This window comes from Thunnus albacares, chromosome 14 (assembly GCF_914725855.1).
Source record: "Thunnus albacares chromosome 14, fThuAlb1.1, whole genome shotgun sequence".
In the NCBI taxonomy this organism is placed as follows: Eukaryota; Metazoa; Chordata; class Actinopteri; order Scombriformes; family Scombridae; genus Thunnus; species Thunnus albacares.
In genome coordinates this window covers 26,497,013-26,524,445 of record NC_058119.1, presented here as the reverse complement: position 1 = coordinate 26,524,445, position 27,433 = coordinate 26,497,013, and the positions used below count along the sequence as shown (strand labels likewise).

General features: G+C 38.7%; 1 protein-coding gene across 2 annotated transcripts in view; it reads left to right on the top strand.

The window, feature by feature from the left end:
* LOC122996934 (pro-neuregulin-3, membrane-bound isoform) overlaps positions 1-27,433 on the top strand; it is a 385,190-nt gene that overhangs the window by 325,566 nt on the left and 32,191 nt on the right. For both annotated transcript variants that reach the window (XM_044372740.1, XM_044372739.1), the window contains exon 4: positions 10,050-10,073. In XM_044372740.1, the coding sequence (XP_044228675.1) occupies positions 10,050-10,073 (24 nt within the window). The remainder of the gene's footprint in view (positions 1-10,049; positions 10,074-27,433) is intronic.

Sequence of the window (27,433 nt, the reverse complement as noted above, 5' to 3'; positions counted from 1 at the left end):
GATGAAGTGAGGCTTCCATACGGGGACGGGGACGTGGACGGGGGGGGGGGCGAGGGGGGAGTTGGATTTGAAACAAGGCAGTTCATCGCAATAGAGGATAGTTGGATAGAGAGAGAAAGCAATTAGGATAAGAGAGCTAAATGGAAATAAAGAGAGTGAGTCATTCTGCACTGCGAAAAGCAACAAACAAAAAGCCCTAAATTCCTAATATGCTCACAAAAAACAGAATGTAATTTCTATTTCTGCTTCCATTAATGTCTGTTTTATTTATATTCGACCAAACTTCTTTTATAAAACTGTCATATTTAGCCACGTGTGCTCACTTTTTCCTTCCGTGCACTTTTTTACTGTTTATTCTCGGTCTGATTCTGGATTAAATTGGCTTGTCATGTCTCTGCAGCGTACTAGTGTGTGCCTCGCACTATGCTTTGTTACCCCGTGTTTAATGTCGCTGTGCATCATGTTGCTTTACTCTGGGATTGGTTATTGATTTGTTGGATCCTGCTCTAAGTTATAATTTTCTCACATTTTGAGACGGCGGCGGTTACAATGCAAGGTAGTTAGTTTTGTTGGCAGACATGAGATGGCGACATGAACAGAACGAAAAACAAATAGGAATCCAATCTTCTCCACCCAAACACAAAACCAGGGATGCTAGCTGGCTAATGTGTCACTGATGCAACATAACCACAGCAGTCAAAATTGCTTGTTTTTTTCCAAATTCAACTTTCAGGCACTTTTACAGTGTTATGAATAACAGGAAAGTCAATATAGTTTGTGTTATTCAATTCATTTTGTGTAGGAGATGTTATATATTCAACCAAACTTTTTCACCTTTTTTTTGTACCAAAGGTCTATATACAGTTCATTATTGGTTTAATGGGGATTAAACTGGCTTGTTATGTTATCAATAACAGAAAAGTCAATATATTTTTTTAAGATTTACTTGATTTTGTCCACACTCAGCCCTGACATGATATCACCCTAAAGGCTTGTTGCTCTTTGCTGATCCTATAGTTGCAACTAATGATTATTTTCATTATTGATTAATTTGTTGACTATAATCTTGTTTAATCGACTAGTTGTTTGGTCAGAAAATGGTGAAAACGTCCTAATGTCTTGTTTTGTCCTGACCAACAGTCTGTAGCCTAAAGATATTCAGTTTACCATCATAGAAGACTCAGGAAAGCAAGAAAATATATATTTAAAAAGCTGGAACAAGAGAATTGTCCTATTTTTTCTTAAAAAATGACTCAAAATGATCAATTATCAAAACAGTTGGCAGTTAATTTTCTGTAGATTGATCGACTAACTGACTAATCTTTGCAGCTTATTTACATATTCAGTAGTAAAGACACATTAACATTCATTCGGTGTCGTGATTCTGTCCCCCTGATGAATGTCAGTCCATGATTTACTCTCCTTTAGCTCTGATTTGATCTCAACTCCTGAGAAACATATCTGACTCTTTAGAGGTTAAATGTTCTCCAGCTATTGTCTCTAACTTCTATCTATCTCTCTGCTGCTGTTTGGTGATGGGCAGGTTGTGTACATTGGATTTATTAGAGCTTGTTTGCTGAAAACAGCTTCCTGCTGCTGCTGGAAACGAGGTTGATGTGACTGTACAGTAAACCATACAGTAAATATATCACATAACCAAGACAGTGACGTAAAAGAAACTAAACATTTAACAGAGATGCTGTAGTTTCATCATTACATGTGACCTTTTTTACATTACACAGTTGAACCATTGTTAATATGAAAGCATTGATTAGAGGAGCGTTAAAACACGTGTTTTTCCCTGAAACTCTCCAAGTTGCACCGTTAGTTTTCTCGCTCATTCATGTCGTGTTTACTATCGGTAGGTTTTGGGGTATAAGTATCATCCTCCCCATGTCTGTTGTTTGGACTAGTCTGATTTAGGGATGCAGAGCAGACGGCTCAGATGAAAGAGAGTTTCTGTCAGGTCAGAAGATACTGATACCTTGTTGCCACGGCAACCGCTGCGGGCAAAAACAAAAAAAAAAAGAAAGAATACAAGGGAGAGAGAACAAATGATGAAACGATGAAACGGGTTATTGAAAGATGACATCCAAATTCAACTCTGACTGAGAGCCAATAGATTTTTAAACACTTATTTCTGGTTTTTTCTTTTGCACACACAGCTGTTAGTTAGTGAGTCAGTCAGTGTGAACAGGATGCTCCTCTCGGTTTCGGACAGGCATGTGACTTGAAAAAAATATATCAGGGAAATTTAAAAAACAACTAAATCACTTTTGGGCAGAATTTCTTTAGCTACTCTTTTTTTTTTGGCATAATATTGTGTTTTTCTCTGGTGAGAATGTTTGGAAACAACATTTGTAAAAGCATGAAGGTAGATTAATTTATATCTGTGGGTTGAAAACTTGCCAGCAGAACTAATATGGCTTTGTCAGTGGGATGAAACTGCTAGTTCTGATAATAATAACAACAATAATAATAACATTTTCATTTATTGTATTTCACTGCACAAAAACAAGCTATGATCCCAACGGATATGTACGTGCACCTGTAAAATCTAGTAAACATGAAAATATAGTGTAACAGAGAAGAAGAGAGAGTCAAAGAGAGAAACCCAGACTCTCCGTTGCATCCTATGATTATGTGACTTATCCATATTGAATTTTATCAAGGCTGAACATTCGACAATGCAGTGCCGTTATTTAGTTTCCCTCCGCTCCCTCAGAGCCGCCATCTGTCAAAATATGAATTTAATTCCCGTTCTCTAAAGAGTGCCGAGCGCTAATTGGAAATAGCATGTAGGGTATTCTCTGCTCTGCACACATGGAGAGCGAAGCTATCAGTCAGTCTGAGATGTGAACATGATGCAATCGCTCCTTCATGCCCATCTGTAGAATAATTCATTTTTTATCTGACAGAGGGAAGTAAAAGAGATGAAGATTGTGTGTGTTTGTGTGTGTGTGTGTGTGTGTTTGTATGCAACAACACAACAGCTTTTTGCACAGGAAAGACGTCTTATGAAGCACAGCAAGCAAAGAACAAATTGCGGCAGGAGTAGTTGGACGCTGATTTGAGGAGTCAAAATGCATGTAAGCCGACTTAATTGTGTATATGGTTAAATTAAGAACATAATTAGAAAGGTCCTCATCAAATGTAGTACAGCAATTAATCCAAACTAGTAACATAAGCTATAAAAACTCTTTAAATGTCGTTTCACTTTAACACTACAATATAAAAGTAAGTTTCTCTAGACATCCAAAAATCAGAGAGACCTCTTATGTAGTCTTCAAAAAATTAGGATTAACAATTATGATCTCATCATTGCAGTAAGTCCACCTTAGTGTCTCTCTACTCCAGATAGAAAGCTGTTCAAGCATCCATCATTGCATTCCTGACGTTGTTGCCCCCTCTCTCTCTCTCTCTCTCTCTCACCTTCAAAACTTTCCTTCTCTGCCTGTGTGTCTGCATTTTGGGTGCTACTTCCTGTCATCAGCATGTCAAAGAAGTCACTAATTTTACAACAAACTGATTACAAAGCACATTTGAGGTTTTGTTGCTCTTCATATGGTGGTTTAGGTGCTATAACATTTGGTAAAATCATAAATATCTGCACATTTGGGTTGTGTTTAAAAGGCAGCTGCACCAATTTTACACATTTAAGTTTGGTTGCAGGTGTTAGGGAGTGCTGCTGCATATGTGAAAAACATGTGTGGCTCCAGAGGGAGCTGCATGAAATCTGATATATTGTCTCAAGTGAGAGCAATAGTTTGAAAGAAGCGAGGTTATCAGACCTCTGTAGCCCGCTCCTCACCTGTGCTTGAAGCTAGTGGTTCAAGGCTACATTAGCCACTACTACAATAGCATAACACTCCCGAATCTGTATAGTCAAGTGAATCGAGTCGAGGAGCACTGGGTAATAGGTGCCAGGTTTTGACAAGGAAGAAGAATGCATGGAATAAGAAATGTATCTGGTTCCACTACATTGATTTTGATTCTTTTTTTTTTTTTTAAACTGTCCATCGTGAGTCCGGCGATGTTACAGAGTGCAATGCTGAATCTTGTAAGGGAGCTTTTTTTTTTTTTTTGTGGCAGATTTTATCTGTAGAGTTCCAGAGAGGAGAGAGTGTTATTTGCTTGCAGTATACTGTTTTATATAATAAATTATGTTCTTGTTGTTTTACCACTGCAGCAGCATATTTGTCAATTTTATTTGTATAGCCCAATATCACAAATCACAAATTTGCCTCAGGGGGCTTTATAGTCTGTACAGAAATACAGAAATACAACATCCTCTTTAAACCCTCGATTCAGATAAGGAAAAACCTTTTGACTGGGGAATAATGGAAAAAAGACCTGAGGATTTTTTGGCTCTGTAGAGGTCAGTGGGGTCAATTATTTGATATCTTATAAGCTCATGTGGGCTGAGCACTTGTATGTATGACACAAAATGAAAGGAATAACTTATAAAATAATATCATGAGCATTCAGCCTTGCGGCACATACTGTACCAGTCAAAAAGTTTCTGTATAATTAGTCACACTGAAGCAACATAATCAGCAATGAAGGCTGACATTTACCTGATTGACAGATAGGATGTGAAGTAGTTCAAGGTAGTCCCGCAGACACGAGCTTCAGCCTGTCAATGAAAGCTGCATAATCAATTGTGTTGATGGCTTCGGTTCAGTCAAACAGCATGAGCACCTTCAATCTGCATTCATCAGAAGATAATTAGCAACACTGAAAGGATTTGTTTTTTTGACATTTCTCTTTTTGGCTGGTCCGCAGCAGGCCAGCCATGTAAACGCTGACTAAGTGACTGACTGAGTGTCGCCGTTTCCTTGTTTCAAGTTCAAAGCCCTCCAGCGTTTCATACACGGTCCAGCTGTATACTAGGTTTTGACCTTGTTATTGTTACTCACTCACTTTCACTTTTTCCACTGCTTTGATACAAAAGGTTGCATGTAAAATGGTATTTTTGAACATAGCAGCAAGGCCCCAAACATGGCCACAGCCTTTACAAGAAAAGAACAGACACTGAGCTCGCTATTCTCAGCACATCCCAACCATGTTCCAGACAGGAATAAAAGATGATTTTTGCATAAACTTGCCAAAAGATGTTCTCCATAAACTTTCTTTATGGTCAGAATTGAATAAATGAACCAAGCGTCTGTCATGATTTTACTAAATTAACCAGGGAATTTATATTTAAGTCCAAAATTTAACTAAAAGAATAAACCAGTTTTATGAGGAATACGTTATGTCACCACCGCTAATTTCATAATCATATATTCATGACAAAATATGATACATGCAGCGGCGTTCTTAAATGAGTACAGTCTGTAAATCAGCGGGGTGTGTGTCCCAGCGGAGGTCAGCTAATCTGTCTTCCACTATGAAGTGTAAAGGAAGCACACAAACACACACACACACACACATACACACACACGCACACACACATGCAGAGACATCCAGCCTATCCTCATCACCATGTGTCGGTCCACAGGGAGGGGAAGTAGGGCGACACGCTACAGACTCCCTGCCACCCACATCTGCCTCCGCTTCAGGCTGCAGACGTGCAAACACACACACACGCACACACACATTTGTGAATATCTACTTTCATATGAAATGCCACATTGGTTTTCTTAGTTTTTTTCATCTGAGTTCCTGTATGGTGTGTGGTTTATTTCCCAAGAAAATTGCAAATGAGAAGGATTAAGAATATCAACGGGCTTTACAGTCCATTTATGTTAGGTACGATGTCCACAAAGCAGCTGTGATATACATACAGTCATTTGAACGGCACTGGATTGGAATACACTCCATTTGATCCGCAAATTCAGCTGTTGTACGACATTGTCTTTAATATTCACCCCAATTAGGGTTAAAGGTTAAATGCTTGGGTTGTATTTCAGTACAAAAATCTCAAGCTGAGAGTAAATTTACTGTGCCGTGCAATTTTGTCTTTTTATATTTAATACTTCTACTAAATACTTTCATTTTATTCTATTATACTTTATACTATATCTCAGAGGAGAATGTTCTCCACTACGTTTATGTAACAACTAGTTAGTAGTTACTTTGTAAATATAAAACCTATAATGATTTTACAAAATATGATATTATTGCAGAATGGAGCCGTATATAAATTACTTAGCTCCACCTCCACCATATACTACATTAAAATGTTGCTTGCATGTGTAATGCATCAGTAACAATAACCCAGATTATCTTATTCCATTCAGTTTGACAGTATCACATTTTCTGTATCAGCTTGTTCCAGCTGTTGAATGCAGCTACTGTGTATGATGTTTGTGAAATATTCAAATGCAACACATATTCGGTATCTTTGAAAACTTTGGGATTTCTATTAGGACTTAAAATGACGTTACAGGGAGTTGGCTGAAAATCATGTGTTTGTAATGACTAGGAGTAACAGTTTTATTGCTACTTTTGTGTCAGTAGTTGGTCTGAATACTACACTTACATGACTGTTGAAAGTGAAACCTTTATTCACAGGGGAAATAATTGTGGTACTGTAAAATTCACCTCATACCACTCCACCACACCATATCCGAGTCAGTCATCTTTGTGCCTCTCTTTGGTAAATCTTTTGTGGTGGAAAATACATTTATATCCCTTCTTGTGAAAATGTATTTCCCATTTTGTGGAAAGTTTTAGGAGTCCAGCCTCTTTGGGATTCAGCTGTGGCATCTCCAGTGCTAACTGTTGACCAACTTGTGATTCAAAGGCCATCAGTTCCCACAAAGCATATTTAACATATGACACTTTGTAGGCCCTTCCATCCAAAGTGGTTTACAGTAGCAGGAGTGCATACATCTTGAGTATGGGTGGCCCCAATGGGAGCAGAAGCTCATATCCTGACAGTGCTGGTGCTGATATATAGGCTCGAGCCACCAAGCTACCGAGAAAATGAAATCCCTAACCTTGGCAGCTTTAGTGCTAGGCTCTACTCATTGAGCTCCATGGGAAATTGAGTTTCTAACCCTGGCAGAAGCAGCGCTCATAGCTCTACCCAAAGGGCTGCAAAACTGCAGAATTTTAACAGATAGATAACACTGTCATTTCCTTTCGGCTCTGTAGAGGTCAATGGTGTCATCCGGGCTAAAAATAAATATGCCTTTGTTCTGTTATAAAGGCTTCTAAATAAAAATATCAATCAAATAGGATATGAAGATAAAAATCTTTTCATAAAAAGAAAACTACTAGTTCCTTCAACTGAGCTGGAAAATACACAACAAATGTTGTTCTGAGAATTAAATCAAGTTTTGCGTATCATTGAAAGTCCATAATTTATTTAGCATTACAGTTAATATTCAATATCCATATTATTGTTAAATACCGTAACGATGAAATTGCCGCTAGATCTACGGTAATATTTTAAGTTTTGATTAGTGTTTGAGGGTTAATTTGAGGGGAAATTTTCACAAAATGAACTCAAGGTCATATTTTTAGCTTTTTCAACCACATCTCACAGAGATTATTATTTTCATTAAGGTTTTGGGTTTGGGGTTTTGCTTACTGTAATATAAAAACTCCTGGTTGAGTCTACATTTATATATTGTATTTTATGTGCATATGAAATGAAAAGTTTTGAAATGAAAAGAAAAAATTCCCTAACACTTTATAAGGTCCTTCAACATTATGTTACTTTCCAGGAAATTTCATGTGTAATTTGCAGGTATTTAACGGTTCATTTTTAGGGTATTTTACAAAGGGTAGTGCAATTTGGTACAAATTTTAAGAGAAAACAGAAAAAAGGTGTTTTAGTTGGTAAGTGCTGATTCATTATGCCTGGGTTCTTAAGTAATTGGTAATTTGCAGAAAATGTTAATAGAATTATAGCCTCTTAACTGTTTAACTGACTAGTTTTCAGTGTGTAGTTTTGTGTGTCAAACTACATATTAGCCTATTAGGTTGTTTCTTAAAAAAATCTATACTGAGCACATTTCCAATAACCCTTTCAAAGAAATGTCCTAATAATTAACAGTTACACAGCAGCAACTTTAGGAAATTACTGAAAAAACCTAATACGCTAACATAGCATTTGACATTAAAAAGTACACACTGAGATCTAAGTATTTCCCGTCAGTAAAGAATTGTCGAGAATCTAATTTATCAAGATTTTTTGGCCAAATTGCACCACCCTCTCTGTACAGTGTCCTATAAATTTACAGGTTAATAATACCTGCATATTACTCTGAAATTTCCAGGAAATTAATATAAAATTAATGGACCTGTAAAATAAAGCGTTCCCGGCATTTTTTATTGTATTATTTTATTCTGAGAGTTGTTTTAACCTCCCAACCTTAACATTTAACCCACCTAAAGCTTCAGTTGCTGTTTACCTCATTCAATGTGTTCTACATTGTCATGAATATATAGCAGCAAGGACTTTCTTTGCAGCATATAGTCAAACTGTATGTTCAAATATTTGGCAAAACCTGAATGTTGATCATTCGGAAAGCTAGAGTAAGAGAGTAGAGTAGCAAGACAGTAGAGTAGCAAGAGAGTAGAGTGTAGTAAGAGAGTAGAGTGTAGTAAGAGTGTAGCGTTTATCTTGTTCATCTCCTCCTGTCTCACATCGCGGGCGTTTTTGAAGGGTGAAATCAAAAAGGCAGTGGAGAAAGGTCTCCAGGTCATTGGTAAAGTGAAAAATGATTCGCTTACATCCGTGCTAACATTGCTCGATAAGATTGGGGGCAGATTGGACAGAGCTTTTCGCATTAGAAAGACCAGCTCACCCACTCTAAGATGTAGGGCAGGGCCACTGAGGAGATAAAGTCACTGTCAGTGAGGTAAAAGCCAGCGGTGACACTGCACACATCAGCACTTCCTCCGTTTTTTTTTTCCAACAGTCACCACGAGGAACAGGAGTACAAGTCCGTCACTGTAGAGATTATGGCTGCACTTTATTTAAACAAATAGTTTTTTGGTTTGTTCGCTTTTTTCAGTGTAATAAAGTAGGATGTTGATTTTTATGTATGAAACAATAAGAATTTTCACTAATACTAGTACAGATTATACTGTAGTAAACAGAAATAGTGAAAATTTATTAATAACTGTAGATAAAAACAATCATTCAAATATATCTAATCTTAATTCTTGCATTAAAAATAACCGCTTCTGTCCTTTCTATTAGTTGAGTAAAAAGACTCCGCAATGATCAATTTTAGATGTGTCAATAGAAACATACCAGCTCTGCCCCTCTACTGTATACTTGGCTGGAAAATTGCTACAAAAAAAATTTATTGTGGCTTTAATGTCAAAGTGTTTATGGTACAAAAATGGCCTCCAACCTCTTGTTTCCCTGATACGATTTACAGACATGCTTCCACATTTATGCTGTTCAGGTATCGAGGATGCACGGGCCAGTATGTTGTTTGTTCAACTTTGTGTTTGTTTAAATAAGCAACAATCAAAGTATACAATACGTTAAAAAATCCCTCATTATTATGATGAGTTTATCACTTAAAACCATAATAATCAGAGAGACAACACATATTTACAACTGAACCACACCCACTTCCAACCAGTGATAACAGCTCAAACGAAACAAAAAATGCAGAAATCTATTATTTGAGATAACCAAAAGCTCTCCTCCTACATGGAGGACTTCACTGCTCGTAGTGAGAAGTTATTTGAGGAAGTAGTTGTTCAGGGCTTTTAAAGCTTAAGGTTAGAATTAGGTCATGGTTAGGGTTAGGGAATGCATAATGTAGGGTCCACAGAAATGCAGTAGTGCATTGTATGTGTGTTTGCGTGTGTGTGTGTGTGTGTGTGTGTGTGTGTGTCACCTCTGGTAACATCACTAGCATGTGCCTTCTGACTCTATGTGACAACGGATATAATACCAATGCAGCAGCTTACATGAAAGAACAACAAGTCAGTGATGATCTGGCTATGCACTGTGACACAATGCTAACGCACACTATTGTTAATAATAACTTTGATTTCTCTCTGTCTCCCTCCCTCCCCCTCCTCCCCCCCTTCTCTCCCTCCCCCCGTCCCTGCTGCCTGAATAACAGACCACTTGGGCATCGAGTTTATGGGTAAGGAAGCTTTTCTTGTCTTGCATCTGCATGAATCATGATTGTAAACATCACAGGGCTTCATGTAGGATCAACACCATGCTGTGTGATTGCTTACATATAGTGCATGCATTGTTCATGACACCCATCAAATGGCACATGTGGATGTGTCTAATCACATATGGCATCATTATGTCATTTTGCAGGGAGACGACAAAGCTGTGGCGCAAACAAATGGCATCTATATGAATGTACATCCACAGATTCACGACCATCGACCTCACTTCACACGCTTCTTTGAAACATTAGCTGCTGTCTTTATCCCTCTCTCTACTCTCTCCACACATATGTATTTATACATCTTTTATTTTCCGCACCATCTCCATCTTTATGCTTTCTTTCTCTCCCTTGCTTTCCCTCTCTTTCTTTTTCCTCTCTCTCACAATTGCTTATGAAGTGTCCCTTCAGAATACCAATGTGCTGCAGTCTCCTTGGAAACAGTGAGAAGAGAGAGGCGGGCAGGGTACAGTGAGGGAGTTTTTATGATGTTGGCACTGTTACCAAATACACTCCTCATTAGTATGTGTGTGTGTATATGTGTGCGCTTGCATGGCACATGTTCAAATGTGTGTTTCTAAAGGCCTTAGTTTCTACTTATGTGAGTTTGATGAGATTCCTCCAATGATTGTGTGTTGAGTGTTCGTGTGTTTTTTCCCATGCACATGCCCGTGAGGCTGTGCAGGGTGGATGCCAGCGGCTCCTCCTCTTCGTTGCCAAGCTCCTCTCTCCTGTTCTTGGCTCTCCTCACAGGCTGTATGTTGGGTATCACAGCTGAGGACGCTAGTTAACGACACGCAGGCTTGTTGTTAACTAGAGCCCCTCACTCTCTCAGTTGGTATAATTTGGGAACTTTCCACGCAGACAGGTGGGAAAAGCAACGGATCATCTACATAAAAAATGGCCTCCCCCTAGTTTGAAATGACTGCTGCTACATTCTGAAAGTAAATTTCACAAAAACAAGCAGTGCCAGGCTTCTTCTTCTGTTCCGTGACCACTGCTTTTGCAGTTAAACGAACAAAGCTTATTTCAGGAAACTTGCTGAGACTATGCAAACTTGGCAATGACAGATGATCTTTTCCACAGAGCTATCTCGCAGGTTTCCCCCATTTATATTCAGCGAGAGGTTTTATGCCTCTGCAACATTGTTCAGGCTGCCACATTTTCTTTGCATAGCTAACATCTCTGTTCCTGCCAATGTCTTCACCAGCATTGTGTTAAGCGGCGCACAGATAGATAAGCACCTCCCACACTCAACTCCTGGTTTGTCAATATCTGTGGCTTTGGAGGACAGAATGTGAGGTTTCCATACAGATCTATTGAGAGTCTTCTATTGCAGTCCTTGCTATTAATCCAGTTAAGTATTCAGAATGTTTTACAAGTGGGGGGAAAAAGATTTTTAAGGCCTAAAATGTCTGGATAGAGATAAATGGTGTTGTTCCTTCCAAGGACTTCACATTTCTGTTAATAGTAACTGATGCTATGTTAGTATTTGAGAGGACAGTTGATATTATTTCAGTCCTTGCATCAAGGAATTGGCCATTTATATCAAACGGCTACACCTTTAGATGTGGAGGAAGATGATCATACATAACATATAATCATAGTAAAGTCAATAAAGTAAAAAGCTTTGCACATAAGGAGGAAGTCCGGGTGGTAGAGGGTGCCGCAGCAGCAAACGGCGTTGGCATGAACAAATCAGCAGAGCAGTCAGCGAGGTGTGACGTGATATAAATGCCGCCATGTATGCCTGTATGACTATAATTGGATGTTACTAATCAGCTTCCAGCCAATGAAGTGACAGATGAGACACTAATGCTGAAGCATGTATTAAGCTGTTATTACAAACCAGACATCGGTGTTCCATTTTTATTTTTTTTATTTTGGTCGTCCTTGTACTAAGCTAATTGCTGAGATCTGGGAACACGGCAAGACTGCTAAAGAGAAGTCAGACGGGACAAGAAATACAACACAAGTCATAAGATGATCAGACAGGTTAGCAACCTTCACATCAGCCAAACATATTTAGAAGAGAAATGGTGAAATTATTACTAAACCAATCACAGACTGACATGATTCAACTTCGACCTACCGTATTTGCACAGTTTTCTTGTGTAATGGAGAATTATTATTCTTAATATTATACATTATGCGTGACTCTTTGTCAATTTTACCTCCAAATAAAGTACTTCTGTCTTGTTTACAACCTCAAATTTTGTTGTTACAATGTGGCTATGTTCCCAGAGCTCAACAATTATTTTGGTGAGTACAAAGTTATTATAACCATTATGAATGATGGCCAAAACCTAAACCTTACTGGCAGAGGCAGATTTAGGGCCTGAGGCCAACACAGGTGTGGGGCCCTCCCTTTCTCAACCCTTATTTATCTAAGAAAAACCTACTTGTATCTTCTTCTCTTCATCAGTCTTCACACAGCAATGATGTCCAGACATCTTAAAGAAAAAACACAACAAATGCACACACTATGAATCTTATTTTCATAAACAATATGATCTCTGTACGATAAGATAGTACTTTATTGTCCATTCACATGGAGGATCTGTCATTACTTGTCATCATTTATTCTGGTTTTCCAGCAGGTTCTCTGATAGAATCTCCTTGCTGGATCTGCTTACTGCTGCCCAAATTAGATATTTATGGTCTTCTGTCTTCTATCTTGTGTTACTAAAGTGAGAAGATAACACACAACACAATACAAGGTCAATTATGGACACAAAAATAATAAACATAATATACCAATATACCTTTTCTCTGTATCTTATCTCCCTTTCCCTTGAATGTATTTTTTTAATTTACATTGATTAAGTTTGTCTTGCTTTCTCTCTGTAATCAACTCAGTTTTAGTGTGTGAGGAGCATATAAAGGGAATAATGGGCTGTATTGTTGCGTCTAGAGTAATCAAATCCATGATGGATCTCTTTCATGGATTCCTGGAAGTTGTGATACGTCATTGTCATGAGGCTATATTGTGTATGGCTGGGAGGCACAGTGTAGATGGCCAATGTTAAAATTTGACCTTGCGAGCCTTAGCCTCAGCAAATCTTACCATCAGTAATTCCATATCCAGTGACTTCCTGATTTCATGCCTGATGGAGAGAAAAGCAAGTGCAGACAGTCTTTCCTGTGACACAATTGACCTGAGGTGTGTTTTAATGAGTTTCAGTGATGACCCATCTATAGCTGTGATCTATAGCTGTGTTTGTTTGTTGTTTCTGTGATAGATTGTGCCAGATATCCATGTTTGTGATGTGTTCAGCAGACTTCTCATGCTGTCTCATGTGGGCTGAAAGATTTTTCCAGTTATTGAACCCATCCCCACTTAGCTGAGTGCTCAGTTTCCAAACAGGCAGCAACAAAAGCACATAACACAGTCCTTTTTTCACTGTACACAAGCCAGGACCTGCTTATCTTTTCTCCACTCATCAAATAGTTACTTGTAAATCTTTGCCTCTCTTGATGTTTTTGGAAAAATTCTGTCCTTGACCTGTACTGGCCCTCTCTGCACTATTGAGCAGCACTCTTTGTCTGACAGCTGTTTCCGCCAGAGTGCTGGGTCATCTTCAAGTGTAACACACTGATTAAGGTGACTGCTAGTTGTTGATTATTATCTGTATCACCATGTTTGTTAAAGCCATTGTTGCCATGGAGAGTGAACGCAACAGTTCTTTTGTCATCTCCAATCAAAGGATCCTGTAAGTTTCTTTTGCATGTAGCAGCAGCATCGCTTGAGCAACCTGGGCCGGCAGCAACGGGTTATCACTAACAGGATTTGAGTCAATTGAGTATTTGACTCGTGCATGCATGAGCAGATCTGCCATCTTGGACAGCTAGGTATGGCAACACCACTTGGACAAATCACATGTTGTCAATACAGGATTTGAGTCTGTCAGTACACAATCTGAGTGTCAAACGTGGATTTTATGTGCGTTTTTCACAGCATATGAGTTATTACATAAACATTTTTTGAGCATATTTGGGTTTATTGGCTATTCTGTATAGTTGTGGTAATGCAGGCAATAGCTTATATTTTTTCAGAATGAATGCTCAAGCAGATACTGAAAGTTAGTATATTTTTGTTTTTTTTAACTTTTATAACTTTCAGGGCCAAGAATTACATCTCGAACAATAACCAAACAAAATAAACAATATAAAAACAACTATAGGATCTAAGCAAAAAGAAAAAAGTCCCAGTGTTTTATCAAATTAATGTCAAAGACGGAAGAAACAAAAGACAGAGCACAGACAAACACATTCAAGTACATTACTGAATGAATGTGCAGTTTTTACATTTTTATGTAATAACTCATATGCTTTGAAAAATGTGCATAAAATCCACGGTTGACACTCAAATCCTGTAGTGACAACATGTGGTTTGTCCAAGTGGTGTTGCCGTACCTAGCTGTCCAAGATGGCAGATCCGCTCACGCATGCACAACTCAAATCCGTGGTCAACTCAAATCCTGTAGTGACACGGGTAGCTCCTCTTCACTACTATTAGCAATGCGAACACTAGTGCTAGCACAAGCAGCGGCTTCTTGCTGCTCTTTAGTAATGTTAATGTCATCAGTAGCCGCTGTGAAAAAGGTTGTTACCTTTGGCAATGTTGCTAAAAACTTTCTGTTTTCCTGCCTTTTCCTCCTTTTTTCAGCACCGCTGGGGTAGCTTCATTCATTTTTCAACAGTCTGTACACCACACTTGGCCATTTGTTTACATGAGTTAGCTATCTTCTTTCCTGAATCATTCCGTTCTGATGACATTTTAGGGTATGGATTTTTAGAAAGATATAATTAATTAGCGAAAAGTAAGAAAAAATAACATTCTTAACCATGAGTGTATGAGGCGTTTTATGGGGCCCTTGGTAGCTTGGGGCCTAAGGCAACTGCCAACCTTTGCCTAATGGTAAAGTTGCTGCAGCTTATTTGCTAAAATAAGTATTGGCCATATGTCACACCCTGCCTGGACTTTGTGTGTTTTTTGGTCTTTTTATGTTCTTGTGTTCTTTGGGGTCTCCTGGTTTGCACTTCTGTTTAGTCCTTGGGGTCATATGGGTCTTGTTATATTTGGGTGGTGTGTTTGGACTGCCTTTTGTTGTTTAGCCTGGTGTGTTGTATACTTTAGTTTAGGTTCATGATGGTTCTTGGACAGGTTGGTGTGGGTTGTATTTAGAGTATTGTGTTTTCTGGGTTTTGGTTTTGTTACTGTGTTTCCCTTGTGTGTTCATGTACTCCTCCTCACCTGCCCTGTATCAGTCTCGTCAGCCCTGCCCTGCTTCCTGTGTTTCCCTCAGCCAATCACTCCCAGCCGGCCCTTGTGTCTCGTCACCTGTTCCCCATTCCCTGATTAGTTTAGTCTGTGTTTAAGGTCTGGTTTTGATTGACGTCTAGTTCTGTTCAGCCCTGTTTGCCTGTTCATGACCATCCACGATTAAAGGAGATTTTTTCATCTAATCTGAGTTCTGGCCTCTGCGTTTGGGTCCACTCCTGCTTCCCCAACCTGACACCATATAAACATTAATCAGCTTTATGCAACTCAGACTTTTAATTTGGATCCATCAGCTTGTATGTCTAATATAGCAATTTAAATTTGCTGAAGATGTATTGAAAAAGAAAATCACTACAATGGTTGAGCCTGACTGTAAAGAAAATAAGTTAAACTGGTGATGTTATTTGGAAATATCCTTTGCAGTACATGCAAGTAAACGCTAACATTTACTGTATATGTATTATTTTGGCATTGGGTTTAAACAAAATACTCCCGTCTCATCCCATGGTAGACATTTTCAACTCTCTACCCATAGCCCCATGCATGATTTATAGAGAATCAACCGCCCCTCTTCAACAGAGTAGAGAATTAGAGAAGAAGTGTCTGAAGGTTGAGATCTCTTCACCCGGGATGTCATCCACCCAAGACTTAATAAAAACACAGAATATATTCAAGAATTTTTGAATTCTGTCTTCCTCTTAATACACTTTTTTATATTGCTTGGTAAAGAAGGGGAAGAAAAATTCACTTTATCTAGTCAGTCAGTCATGTGGGCATCAATATTTCCTTTCCATCAGAGCTCTGACTGGAAGATGTTCCACCTTGTTGTAAATCAATGTTAGAGCAAAGTGTTAGAGGAAGCTATTTTTGGGACAGGATGGATTTTAAGTCATGTTGATTTTCAATTTCCGTTTGGAGGGCCTAAGATGTGTTTGTGCAGGAAGGATGCAGTTTGGAAAACTACGGCAAAGATGAATAGAACTCGATGGACACATTTGTGATTGTGTTGTTTTTACATATATCTTGACAGCAGTGATAGGATTTAATGACATGTGTGTCAATCAGTTGTCTCTTAAATTTGCAGGCGAGGTACAAAAAAAAAGTTCGCATTTCATTCTGCTCGACTTTGACAACTTTAGGGACTGAAACGCATCACGACTGCAAAACATAAGGCCTTTGCTGCTCAATGTCAAAGAAGAGAAAGGAGATAAGTAACACGAGTGAAGAAAGACAGACAGACGTAACGCAGAGGGAGAAGTAGCAATCACTGCGGTGTCTTCCCAGAGACCACTTTTCAATCAAACATCATCAGAATTTCTATTTTTTTTTCATTTACTGGGATTATTTGGGAATGAGTGTTGAATTTTTGTGGGAACAGTTTGGTTCTTTGCATATAAACTGTTACTGCTGCTGCCAGAAACATAAAACGCAATATCATCTGTGCAAATTGGGTGCAAAATAACGATCTTATACACCAATTTTGGTGATTTAAAAAAAAAAAAAAAAAAAAAGTTTAGATGAGGTTGGGTTGCAGTGTATGATTAATTCAGAGCTGTGCCTTCACTTTTGTGAAGCTGTAGCTTTCCAATGCAAGTAAAGCAGATTTTAAGAGAATTTTAAACATTTCAAACTTTGAAAAACTTGTAGTTGCTACAGCACCACTATCAGGAGTATTTCCCCATATGAGTACACATTCCATAGCTTTTAGCCAATGGGAAGTCCATTTTAGTAAGTCAAGCATCATGCATAAAGGACACAAAGCACCAGACAACAAAAGTTAACCAAAGCGCTGCATAATTTTCAAGGCAAAGTTAAAAACCAGACACGCAACATTGGGACATTAACAGTTAGTTCTGCATGTCCTAAAGTTTAAAAATAACCTTTGAGTGGAACCTAAAGTTTAAATTCTGGGGGCATGCATTTATTCAGCGCAGACCACAGGACACCCAACAGCTTTACTCCCTGGAAGAAACTTGAGGTTTGAAGTATAAGACATGGCCAGCTGCAGTGAATGCCTTAAAAAACAAACAGTAGATTTCAAAATCAATTCTAAACCACATTGGAGTAAAAACAAGTTAGCACATTGTGGTTGGTCTCTCTCTTTTTGGGTGCCAGTGAGAAGCCGAACAGAAGGATTTTGAGCAAGCTGCAGGTAGGACACTATCACTATATAACAAGTTGCAAAAGCCTCAGTAGGAAATAAAGGTGAGGATAACTTTCTGCAGACCATTGGGCGAGAAAATAGAATAACAATGAAATAAGAAAATGACCAGCAAAAACAATCGCCACAGTCTCCTGACTATATTCAGTATGTAAATGGACGAATAAAGCCATCCGAGTAATAGAGGAAAAGGCCGTGACGAGCCAAGAGAGAGCATGCTTACTCTAGCAGGGAAGACCTGCATAAATAAAGGTTTTATCCACCATTTGCAGTCTGCACATGAAGAGTCTAACGCTCAGGGCTGTGAGGCAATCGCTCGAGAGTCCCGTCCCTCTCTGTCTGCGTCCTCAGATCTTTACTCGCACTTGTTATGTCATTCCTCTCATTCATCCCTTTCAGCTGCTCTTGGGTGTAGACAGGGAGATATAACATACAGAACAGAGGTGGTATCTGACCTATAAATCCAAGTCTGGACCAATCAGAATCCACAATGGTCTAGCCCGAGGTTGGTTTGAGCATTTTCAAGTCTAAAAGTTGCCATTAAGAGAATCTTCTAGTTTAAAGAGTAAAAAAAACCCTCAAACTCACTGTAAGTAAAATATTAATATAGTTAGATGTATAAGATATGATTCAATAGCTGAAACAAGATAAACTTTGATAATACAAATATTAAATTAGCTATAATCTACTGTATATGTTTTTATAATAGCAATGTATCAAAATGACTCATATTGATGAATCTACAGAGAATCATCAGCAGCTCCCTTCGGCTTTATTGAGCTTTATAGTGAGTTTCAGCTAATTGTTTTGCTGTCAGGCTGCAACTTCATTGTTTTGGTTCACTCTCATAGCGTCGTTTTGCGCCGCGGCAGGCAGCTGTTTTCAGAGAAGAAGCTCTATAAACTCAATGTACACAGTTAGCTGTAGACTAGCTAGTGAACTTAGTGGAGTGTTTAGCAGCTAAAGAGCCAGATATTTCCCTCAGGGGTTGGGAGAGAGTATAAACAGAGCTAAAATAGAGTGAATATTGCACTAACATTCACCAGGTGGACAGAAACACGACTCCAAATGAATGATAATGTTGTTCCGCAACTGCTGGATGTGGAAATAAGCAACTGTTTGCTAACAAGTTCAACATATCAATTTACAAAGTGATGATATGTCAGTGTTGTGTTTGTTTCCCTTGGCCCAAGTGGACAAAAAAACAGTTAATGCAGATTTAAGTACAAGATAAAAATAATAAGTTATTGAACAGTCTAGAATAGTTGTATGATTCAATGAATAATACAAAACAGGACAGTTTAATGTGACTGTAAATCCCTACACACAACTAGAAACTCTGTGTGTCCCTGCAGAAATGCTGAGTTTGTAATGAAAGCTCACTGTATTATAGCTGCCTTTATATTAGAGCAACATGATTGTTTATGATGAATTGCACATTTAATTGCAGTTCAGTTAAACTTGTGGAAATGAAAACTACTGCCAGTTCAATAATGAAACACCATAACGAGCCTAGTTGTAAGAAACATATTTTAAAGACGATATCTTTATTTTTAAGCAGCTGTGAGCTGGTCCTCGGGTTGATAGTATTTGATCTGTTTGACTGGAAACCTTACTGATCTGAAATAACATTATGATTAGCTTCATTAGGTTCAGACTATCTGTAGTTTACATAGTACTGTGATAGTGCAGTAGTCGGCCAAAACGGACTCAAACCTGAACTCATTTTCAAACCACCACGCACCCGAATTCTGCAACCTTGAACCAAATCCAATGTGCTGCCAATAAACATTAAACTTTACTGCCCTCAAACTAGAGGCCACAGTTTAATTCATAATTGTACAAATGCAACACAATTTAATAAACCTTAAGCTAATATCTGCAACAGACCTTGACAGTGTCAGTGCCTGCCAGCAGTCTGACTCGTCCATATGTCCAAAACATTAGATAAAAATCCTTCAGTGACTCACAAACCTGGCACTGCTGGTCATTAATCACTTAAGTAAGGGTGAGATAACGCTTATCATAAACCACTTCTAAAATTAAATGTTGCACAGAAGAGCAAAATATGCATGTTCTCAAGCTGATAGTGATGGAAGTATATATATACTGGAGTACTGCCAAGTGCATTTTTGTTTCCTCTGTTTCAGTTTATATGTCATGAACCGCACCATGCAGACTTAAGCCCTCTTCACCAGGGCTCAGAGTCAGCATGCCTGAGAGACACGCTGCCAAAATACCATCTCAACCTGTCATCAGACTTCAGTCACCTCGGTGTATGTCTGTGCGGTGATAACTGTGTTTGACTGTACTGTAATTATATCCTTGTGTGCTCGATAGCTTAGGTGTGCGGTTTTATGATTACAGAGATTGACTCCTAGATTTTACAGTAAAGAACTTGTCATGGATGTTAATTATTGCTTGAGGCTATGAGGCGCAACAAGGGGGGGGCTGTTTTTAAGATATTCATCTCTGAGATTTCTGCCTTCATGACTGTACAATTGACATCAATCGTAGCAGACAGTATTTCCAAAGAAAACTGTACACTGTGGTCTGTAGATTATCCAGACTAACCAGGACATACAATATGTTTCTGGAGAGACACATGAGAGTCCAGTGTTGCAGCTTATGGTCAGTGATATCTTTTCTGTTTGGAGCTCGGATCTTCCAAATAAGGAGTGTGGGGTGTTGCCTTTCACACTCTGGAAACACGCCCCGCTACCTTGAATTGAAGCTAACACTAGCTTACTAGGAACACCAAGCGACAATAGTCCGACTTCAAATCTTATTAACTGAGCAGTAATTTCCACAATGACCACCTGCACACTTATTAGAGGGCCTGTATTTAGCAATTTAGACCATAATGACTCACTGAAGAAGGATATTGATTTAGTATTTCTCGAGAGAAGTTGACGCTTTTTGAATGGGAGTCAGTTGGAGCCACAGATTCTTTGGAGCCAACGTCTAGCAGCCATCGATGGCACTTTAAGATACTTCCGCATTAGCTTCAGCCACTTGGGTTGAACTGACCTTTTTAACATAGTTTGACACATGGATGGATGGATGGATGGATGGATGGAAGGATGGAAGGATGGATGGATGGATACAGCTCTGTCAATAGTCAGAAAGAGAGATTTCTTGCCTTTCTTTTTATCAGTTGTTTGAATGATTTGAGACATTAAATGATAGGCCCATGTGTTGTATCAGCACTATAAGCAAGTACTACTGTGTATGTTATGTGTTTGGGTATTACTGTATATCAAACTTGACAAGTCATAAATAGCGCACTAAAGGCAATAAAGGCTAAAGGCTTTCATCTCTATTTTATACGAAGCTGCTTCAAGGGTATTTCATCACTTATTCCTTCACTTATTGATTCCTCTCTCTCTCTTTCCAGCTCACCTGTATGGAAACATAGCTGCTGTAAAACACATTCTGACTGTATATGATTACATATGTACGAAAAGGTCACAGAAACACTTCTATATCGCTGCTGTTACTGCCTTTAGAGTAAAATATTAATCATGTTTTTCTATAATGCTGCTGTAAATAAGAGACCAGCAGGGCTCTGCAGGGCAGAGAACTGGAGGTTTGAAGTGGAAATACAGTAAATAGAAGATGTGACCTCATGGCCCCATAGATGGAACACGAACATGCTTTCCCTCTCTTGAGCCGTATGATTTATTCACATCAAGAGAGTGTGTTTACAGTAGGTGTGTCCAAACAGGACTGCGGGAGGGTAGGAGGAAGTTGAAGTACTGCTTATCCATGGCAATGTATTTAGATGGCCTCACACCAAGCATGCTGCATGCATTTATATCATATTAGTCTGACTGTATGTGATACGCTGTGTAACATCAATTACTTTTGCCCACTAAGATGACAGTTTCCTTCAGATCAGCACTGCAGACAGAGCGAGATGAAGTCATCCAGAGTTGGAATTTCGATATTTCCCCGCTCTATTCTTGTCCCAGTCTTTCCTCTGTTTCCATCTAAATCCCGAACATCATCTTTTATTAAAAAAACAAAAATCTGTTTCCTTCAGCTTTTTGTTCACAGTCTCAAAATAGCATCTTTTCCACCTCAGCCAAGCATAGAAAACACTTATTTGAAGTGTGTGTGTGTGTGTGTGTGTGTGTATTTTGTTTCATTTTAGACATTTCTGGCATTTTTCCTGGATGGATGAAAACTTTCAGTCTCTTCTCTTCTTGTGCTGATTCAAGTCCAACAAAATACATTGTTTAATCGCCCTCCAGAACGACACATATATGTTTTTATTCTTAAAACTAACGCCCTTATTGGCAGGAAGACATCATTTTTCAGTGTCATCCAAAACCGTTACTATTCACCACTGCAAAAAATACCACTATGACTGAGTTTTGGTTAGGTTTAGCCACAAAAACCACTCGGTTACAGTTACAAAATGATAAAGGTTTGGGTTGAAATAACATACTCGCTTAGGTAAGGGAATGGTCATGGTGAAAAGAACTGTGTGAGCAAACAATACATCAATCCGGAGAGACACAGTGAATGAGGTAAAGATAATTATTTATTATAACAGGTGATGTAATGGTAATTAAGTCTTGGTCAGGAAAGTCTTTGGCGCTTAGACTCTACAGGGAAATTATTAATCGAGGTGCATCAGCCCTGAGAGCAGCAGCATAATAAAGTCCAGACAATGGTGGCGGTGGTGGTGGCTGATGACTTCTGCTGAGACTGATAAGGCTGATGAGGCTGATGTAGTGATGAAACTGATGAATCTGCGGAGACTAGATGGTGATGGGGAAGTGGAGGGGCGCGCATATCAGCAGCATTAAAGACAGAGAGAGAAACATTTAAAAAGATGATGGGCTAACAATGGAGGCGTGTTGCTGTGCAATTTGATAGATGTGAACAGCTGATGTGAACAGCTGATCGCTCAGTTGACAGCCCAAGACAATAACAAGAGGATAAAATGAGAACTATAACTACAGGCCTGTGCATGCCGTGTCGCTAATGCTTAATTAAATATTGGTAATTTGCAAAAACAAATATCTGTTTCTATAGTTAAAGGGGTCATATCGTGCTCGTTCTGATTTTCTGTCATTTTCATACTGTCACGATGTGGGATGTGTGAGTTCCAAAACTTCAGCCTGCTCAGAACACTTAGTTTGAAAAGTTACCTCAACTTCCTTCTCATGATGATGTCAGATAATTCACACATGCCCACAAATGGACGTCCATTCTGTAGCCTTTAGCCCCTTTTCCACTACACGGTACTGGCTCAACTCAACTCGACTCTACTTGCCCTTTTTGGTTTTCCATTAGGCAAAACTTGTGGATAGTACCTGGTACCTGTTATTCTTTTTTAGCTGATACTAAAAGGTGACGTGAAAACACTGCTCCTCTCTCCTCGCCTGACCACCGCCACACTGTCTCTCTCGCTTGCTTGTGCTCCTCAACTAAAAAATGACAGCCATGTTTGAAACACAGCAATCACACATGAGGAAAAAACAACACAGATTCGTCCCGTTGTTCTTTGTATTTAATGAATGATTGAAAAGTAGAAATACAGAGGAGGAAAATAAAACTAAGAGCATCTGAAAATAAGTTTTATTGTTCTCATTCACAGGCTTTTCTCTCAACCATTGCGTGGTCTCTCTCATGCGTGCATTCGCTCTCTCTCTCTTTTTCTCTCGCCTTTTTTAAAACGAGTCGAGAAGCCGACAACAAAGCCTTTACTTTCAACATCAAAGAAGAGAAATGTCCTCGCCTTGTCCTAAACTGGTCCTAAATCGATACACGAGCGCTTCCTTGTTTTACCAATGAAGCGGTACACAAGTTGAAGCAGCTGCACTGTGTGTGTGTTTGACCAATCTAGTAACTGTCATCACTGCAGACTGTAATGGAAAACGAAATCCAGAAAAGTTCCCAGCACCAAAAGCGAGTAGAGTTGAGTAGAGTACGGTTGAGTCGAGGCGATGTCATGTAATGGAAAAACGGCATTTGTTGCTGAGGTTCTTGCTTAGGTTGTTCCACGGGTTGTTCATGTTGTCCACTTTTATATTTTGGATCAGATTTGGGCTGGAACATAATAATGATAAGAAGAAGAAGAAGAAACTTTATTTGTATAGCACCTTTCATACAAGAAATGCAGCTCAAAGTGCTTTACAACAAAGAAATGACATGTACTGCATGCTTTACATGAAAATAGATGAAAATAAAAATATGTTAAAAACATTAATGTAAGATAAGATATAAAATAAAATCCACCTGATGTGCATAAGTATGAAGCAGAGTGCAAAAAAGAATTTCAGGCCTTTATCAGGAAAGTTGTTAGTTAAAGGCTAAAGTGAAAATATAAGTTTTTAGCTTTCATTTTTAAATATTTATCGAGCTAGCCTCCCTCATATCTATTGATAGTGTGTTCCATAGTTTTAGGGCATAATTGATAAAGGCCGCATCCTCGATTTTCCTTTCTCCAATAAACCAGAAGCAGATGATCAAAGTGTTCTTAAAGGCAAATAGTGAACAAAAGGAGTTAGCAATGTAGCTCGGTCCTAGTCCGTTAAGGGCTTTGTATGTAAGGAAAAGGACCTTTAAGTCAATTCTAAATGTTACAGGAAGCCAGTTCAGAGCAGCTAAAACTGGACTAATGTGTTCTCTCCTCTTGGTTCTGGTTAATAGCTGAGCTGCAGAGTCTCTCAGTGGGGTTTTTTGTTTTTCAGAGAGGCCAATAAAAAGTGCATTACTGTAATCAGGTCAGCTTGAAATGAAGGTATTAATTAGTTTTTCAGCATCTTTTTGATTAATGAATGGTCGTACTTTAGCTATGTTTCTAAGATGGACTAATAGGATTTCAGTTTCTTCCTCATTTAACTTAAAGATATTATTGCTCATCCATTTATTTATTGCTAGAAGACAGGTAATAATGGAGTTTATAGCTGCAGTATCATTTGGTTCAGCAGAGATGTACAGATGTGTGTCATCTGCGTAACTATGGAAACATACATTGTGTTCTCTGATGATGTCACCAAGTGGTAGCATGTATAGTGGGAATAATAACGGACCAAGGCAGCTCCCTTATAGAGCTCCAAAGTAGTTGTCATGTTCCCCAGACAGATGATCTCCAAGGCTGATGTAAAAATTTCACCTTTGATGTATATTTTGAACCAGTTTAACACAGTCAGAAAGACCAACCCACTTTTCAAGACAAATTGATTAGGATATCATGGTCAATCATATCAAACACTATGCTTAGGTCTCAGAGGATAAGAACTGAGACCTTATTGTCATTAGAGTTTAGTCTGAAGTTGCTGATTATTTTAGTAAGAGCAGTTTCAGTGCTGTGGTTTGTTCTAAAGCCTGACTGAAATTCCTCCAGGATGTTATTTTCTTTAAGAGAGACCTGTGAGCCTAGTTTTCCTCCATTTTCTTTCAGCTGCCTGACAGATTCTCTTGATCTCATTAACACTTTTATTGTTTAACCACGGGGAGATTCTGTCAGTCAACCTCTTTTTAACCTTTAGTGGAGCAGCTGTATTTAAAGCAGATGACGAGGTAATGCTGAAATTTGCAACCATATCATTTAAAGAGCAGTCATAAATGTATGGCTCAAATGATCTCACAATATTAGAAAACACTGTTTCAGCCTTGTTATCTAGGAATCTCTATATCTCTAAAAAAAAAAAAAAAAAACTCAGTCTTTGTTAAGGTTAGACTGGCATAAAAAAACACAGTGATGGTCAGAAATAGATAGAGACATTATCAATGTTTAACCCTGTTGTTATTACTAGTACTACTAGAGTGTTAGCATGCTGATGAGTGGCTTCATTTGCATGTTGGGTGAGTTCAAAGCTGTCCAGTAAATTCACAAGCTCCATAGCTCTGGAGTCATTATTGTTATTAATATGAATGTTCATATCTAGTGATACCGAGTGAGATCAGCTCTGATAATTCCTGTAGAAATAGTGATGAATATCTTGGTGACCAATATAATGTAATGATGAGCACTGATAATTCTATTTTTAGCTCAAGAGAAAGATATTCAAACAATGTAAATTCACCCAGGTCAATGTCATAACAGACAAACTGTGTAGAGAAAATGGCCGCCATCCCTCTTTCTTTCCTGTTTTGTCTGACTGACTGATAAAAAATTATAATTTGGAGGACAAGCCTCTATCAGTGTTGCTACACCAGTAGTGCTGTTTAGCCACGTCGAAGCTAAAAACATACAATGCAAAGTATTTTCAATTATCAGATTATTAATCAAGAAGGATTTGTTAACCAATGATCACATTGATCAATGACATTAAAAAGAGCTAATTTCAGCTGTCGGAGTTCTGTGGCAGGAAAGGAGACTGGTTGTGGCTGAACATTGATAAATTTAAGATTACTGAGACAGGTACCAGATGGTCTGTGATTGCCATGATGTGTTTGACCATGCCAAGGGCTGCTTAGATCACCGGTATATTTAAGGAAGCAGCATGAGGTCGCTCTCATCTCCAGTGGACACCTGAGTGATGATGTCTTTGGTTATTGCTGTTTAGTAGTTAATCAATTTGACTGAGCTTCAGCCTGGCAGCTTTAACTAACTCCTTGATTGGTGAGTGTGTTGGGGTTGAGGGGTGTTTTTTGTGGGGTCTTTTTTGATGACAACCTCCCCAAGTCATTCAGAGCATGTCTCTGTCCTCTGATTGGGACAGAGGATCAGGTGAGGGGGGAGAGATACAGGATGTCTGTGTGTGTGTGCATTGTCCTTCACGCTTATCCACACATTCTTGTTTGGGTATGGCATCCCAAGGGCATGACGTAAGTTGGCACCAAGTAGTCTGGATCCAGTGAAGTTTGGGTGAACCCCATCAGGTTTAAAACATTTTTTTACAGTTTCAAAAGATATTGAAAGTGTCAAACTTTATCCCATGGGTGAGGCATGCTGATGTCAGCCATGTATTCAGGCCAAGGAGTCCGCTAAAAGATTTGATTCCTTTCCCCAGAGTTTGAATGGGGCCAGAAATGAATACATGTTGCGATTGATAGTTGTTTTTCCAGTAGCAGGGAAAAGTCTTTTTCAGGATCTCAGAGCCAGTTTTCCTTTGCAGAATGTCGAAAGACCCAGTGTGGATAATAATCCTCATATGAGATAACCTCACTGTTTTTGTCCCACTGCACTATGCATCTATTTACCCTGCTACACTATTCACTACATTTATATATAGGTGCACACATTGCACTTTAAACGCCAACAGTCACATCATGTACTTTTTCCTGAGTGTTTGATGGTCATGTCTATGTTGTATTTTTGTGTATTTTTGTGTTAGCACCTTGGGCCAATAGAAACGACATTTCATTGCTGTATTCGTTGTATGTGGAAATGACAAATAAACAAACTTGAACTTGAATGTGTAGAGAGGATGACTGGCAACCATAGACTATAAAAAAAATATGGACGTGGTCACCATGACGTCACCCACTAGTTTGTGGACTGCTGTTTTGAAGCATCGAGTTTAGCGATTTGACCATCGCCATCTTGGATTTGACTGTCACTATATTTGACTTTTGGAGCCAGAAGTGACCATATTTGGACAAGAGGGTGGAGCTGACCATAGTGCTAGCTGCTAGCTTGGTTAGAACAGTGCATTTACAATCTGTGGTTAACTGTGATAATGCTAATGCTAATGCTAATTTTCACCAGCGAAAAACATGCCTAAAACCATTAAGACTAAATGTACTTACCGGAAAAACGGAACAGCCAGCTCCTTAGAGAGTCTTTTAGTACAACAATACACTGAACAAGACTTTTTTAGGCAACCATAATGTTACAATTATCTTCAATGAACTGAAAACACACTGTGAAATAGCGACAGCTACACCTATACTCTTTGAATCTGGAGTTATGCC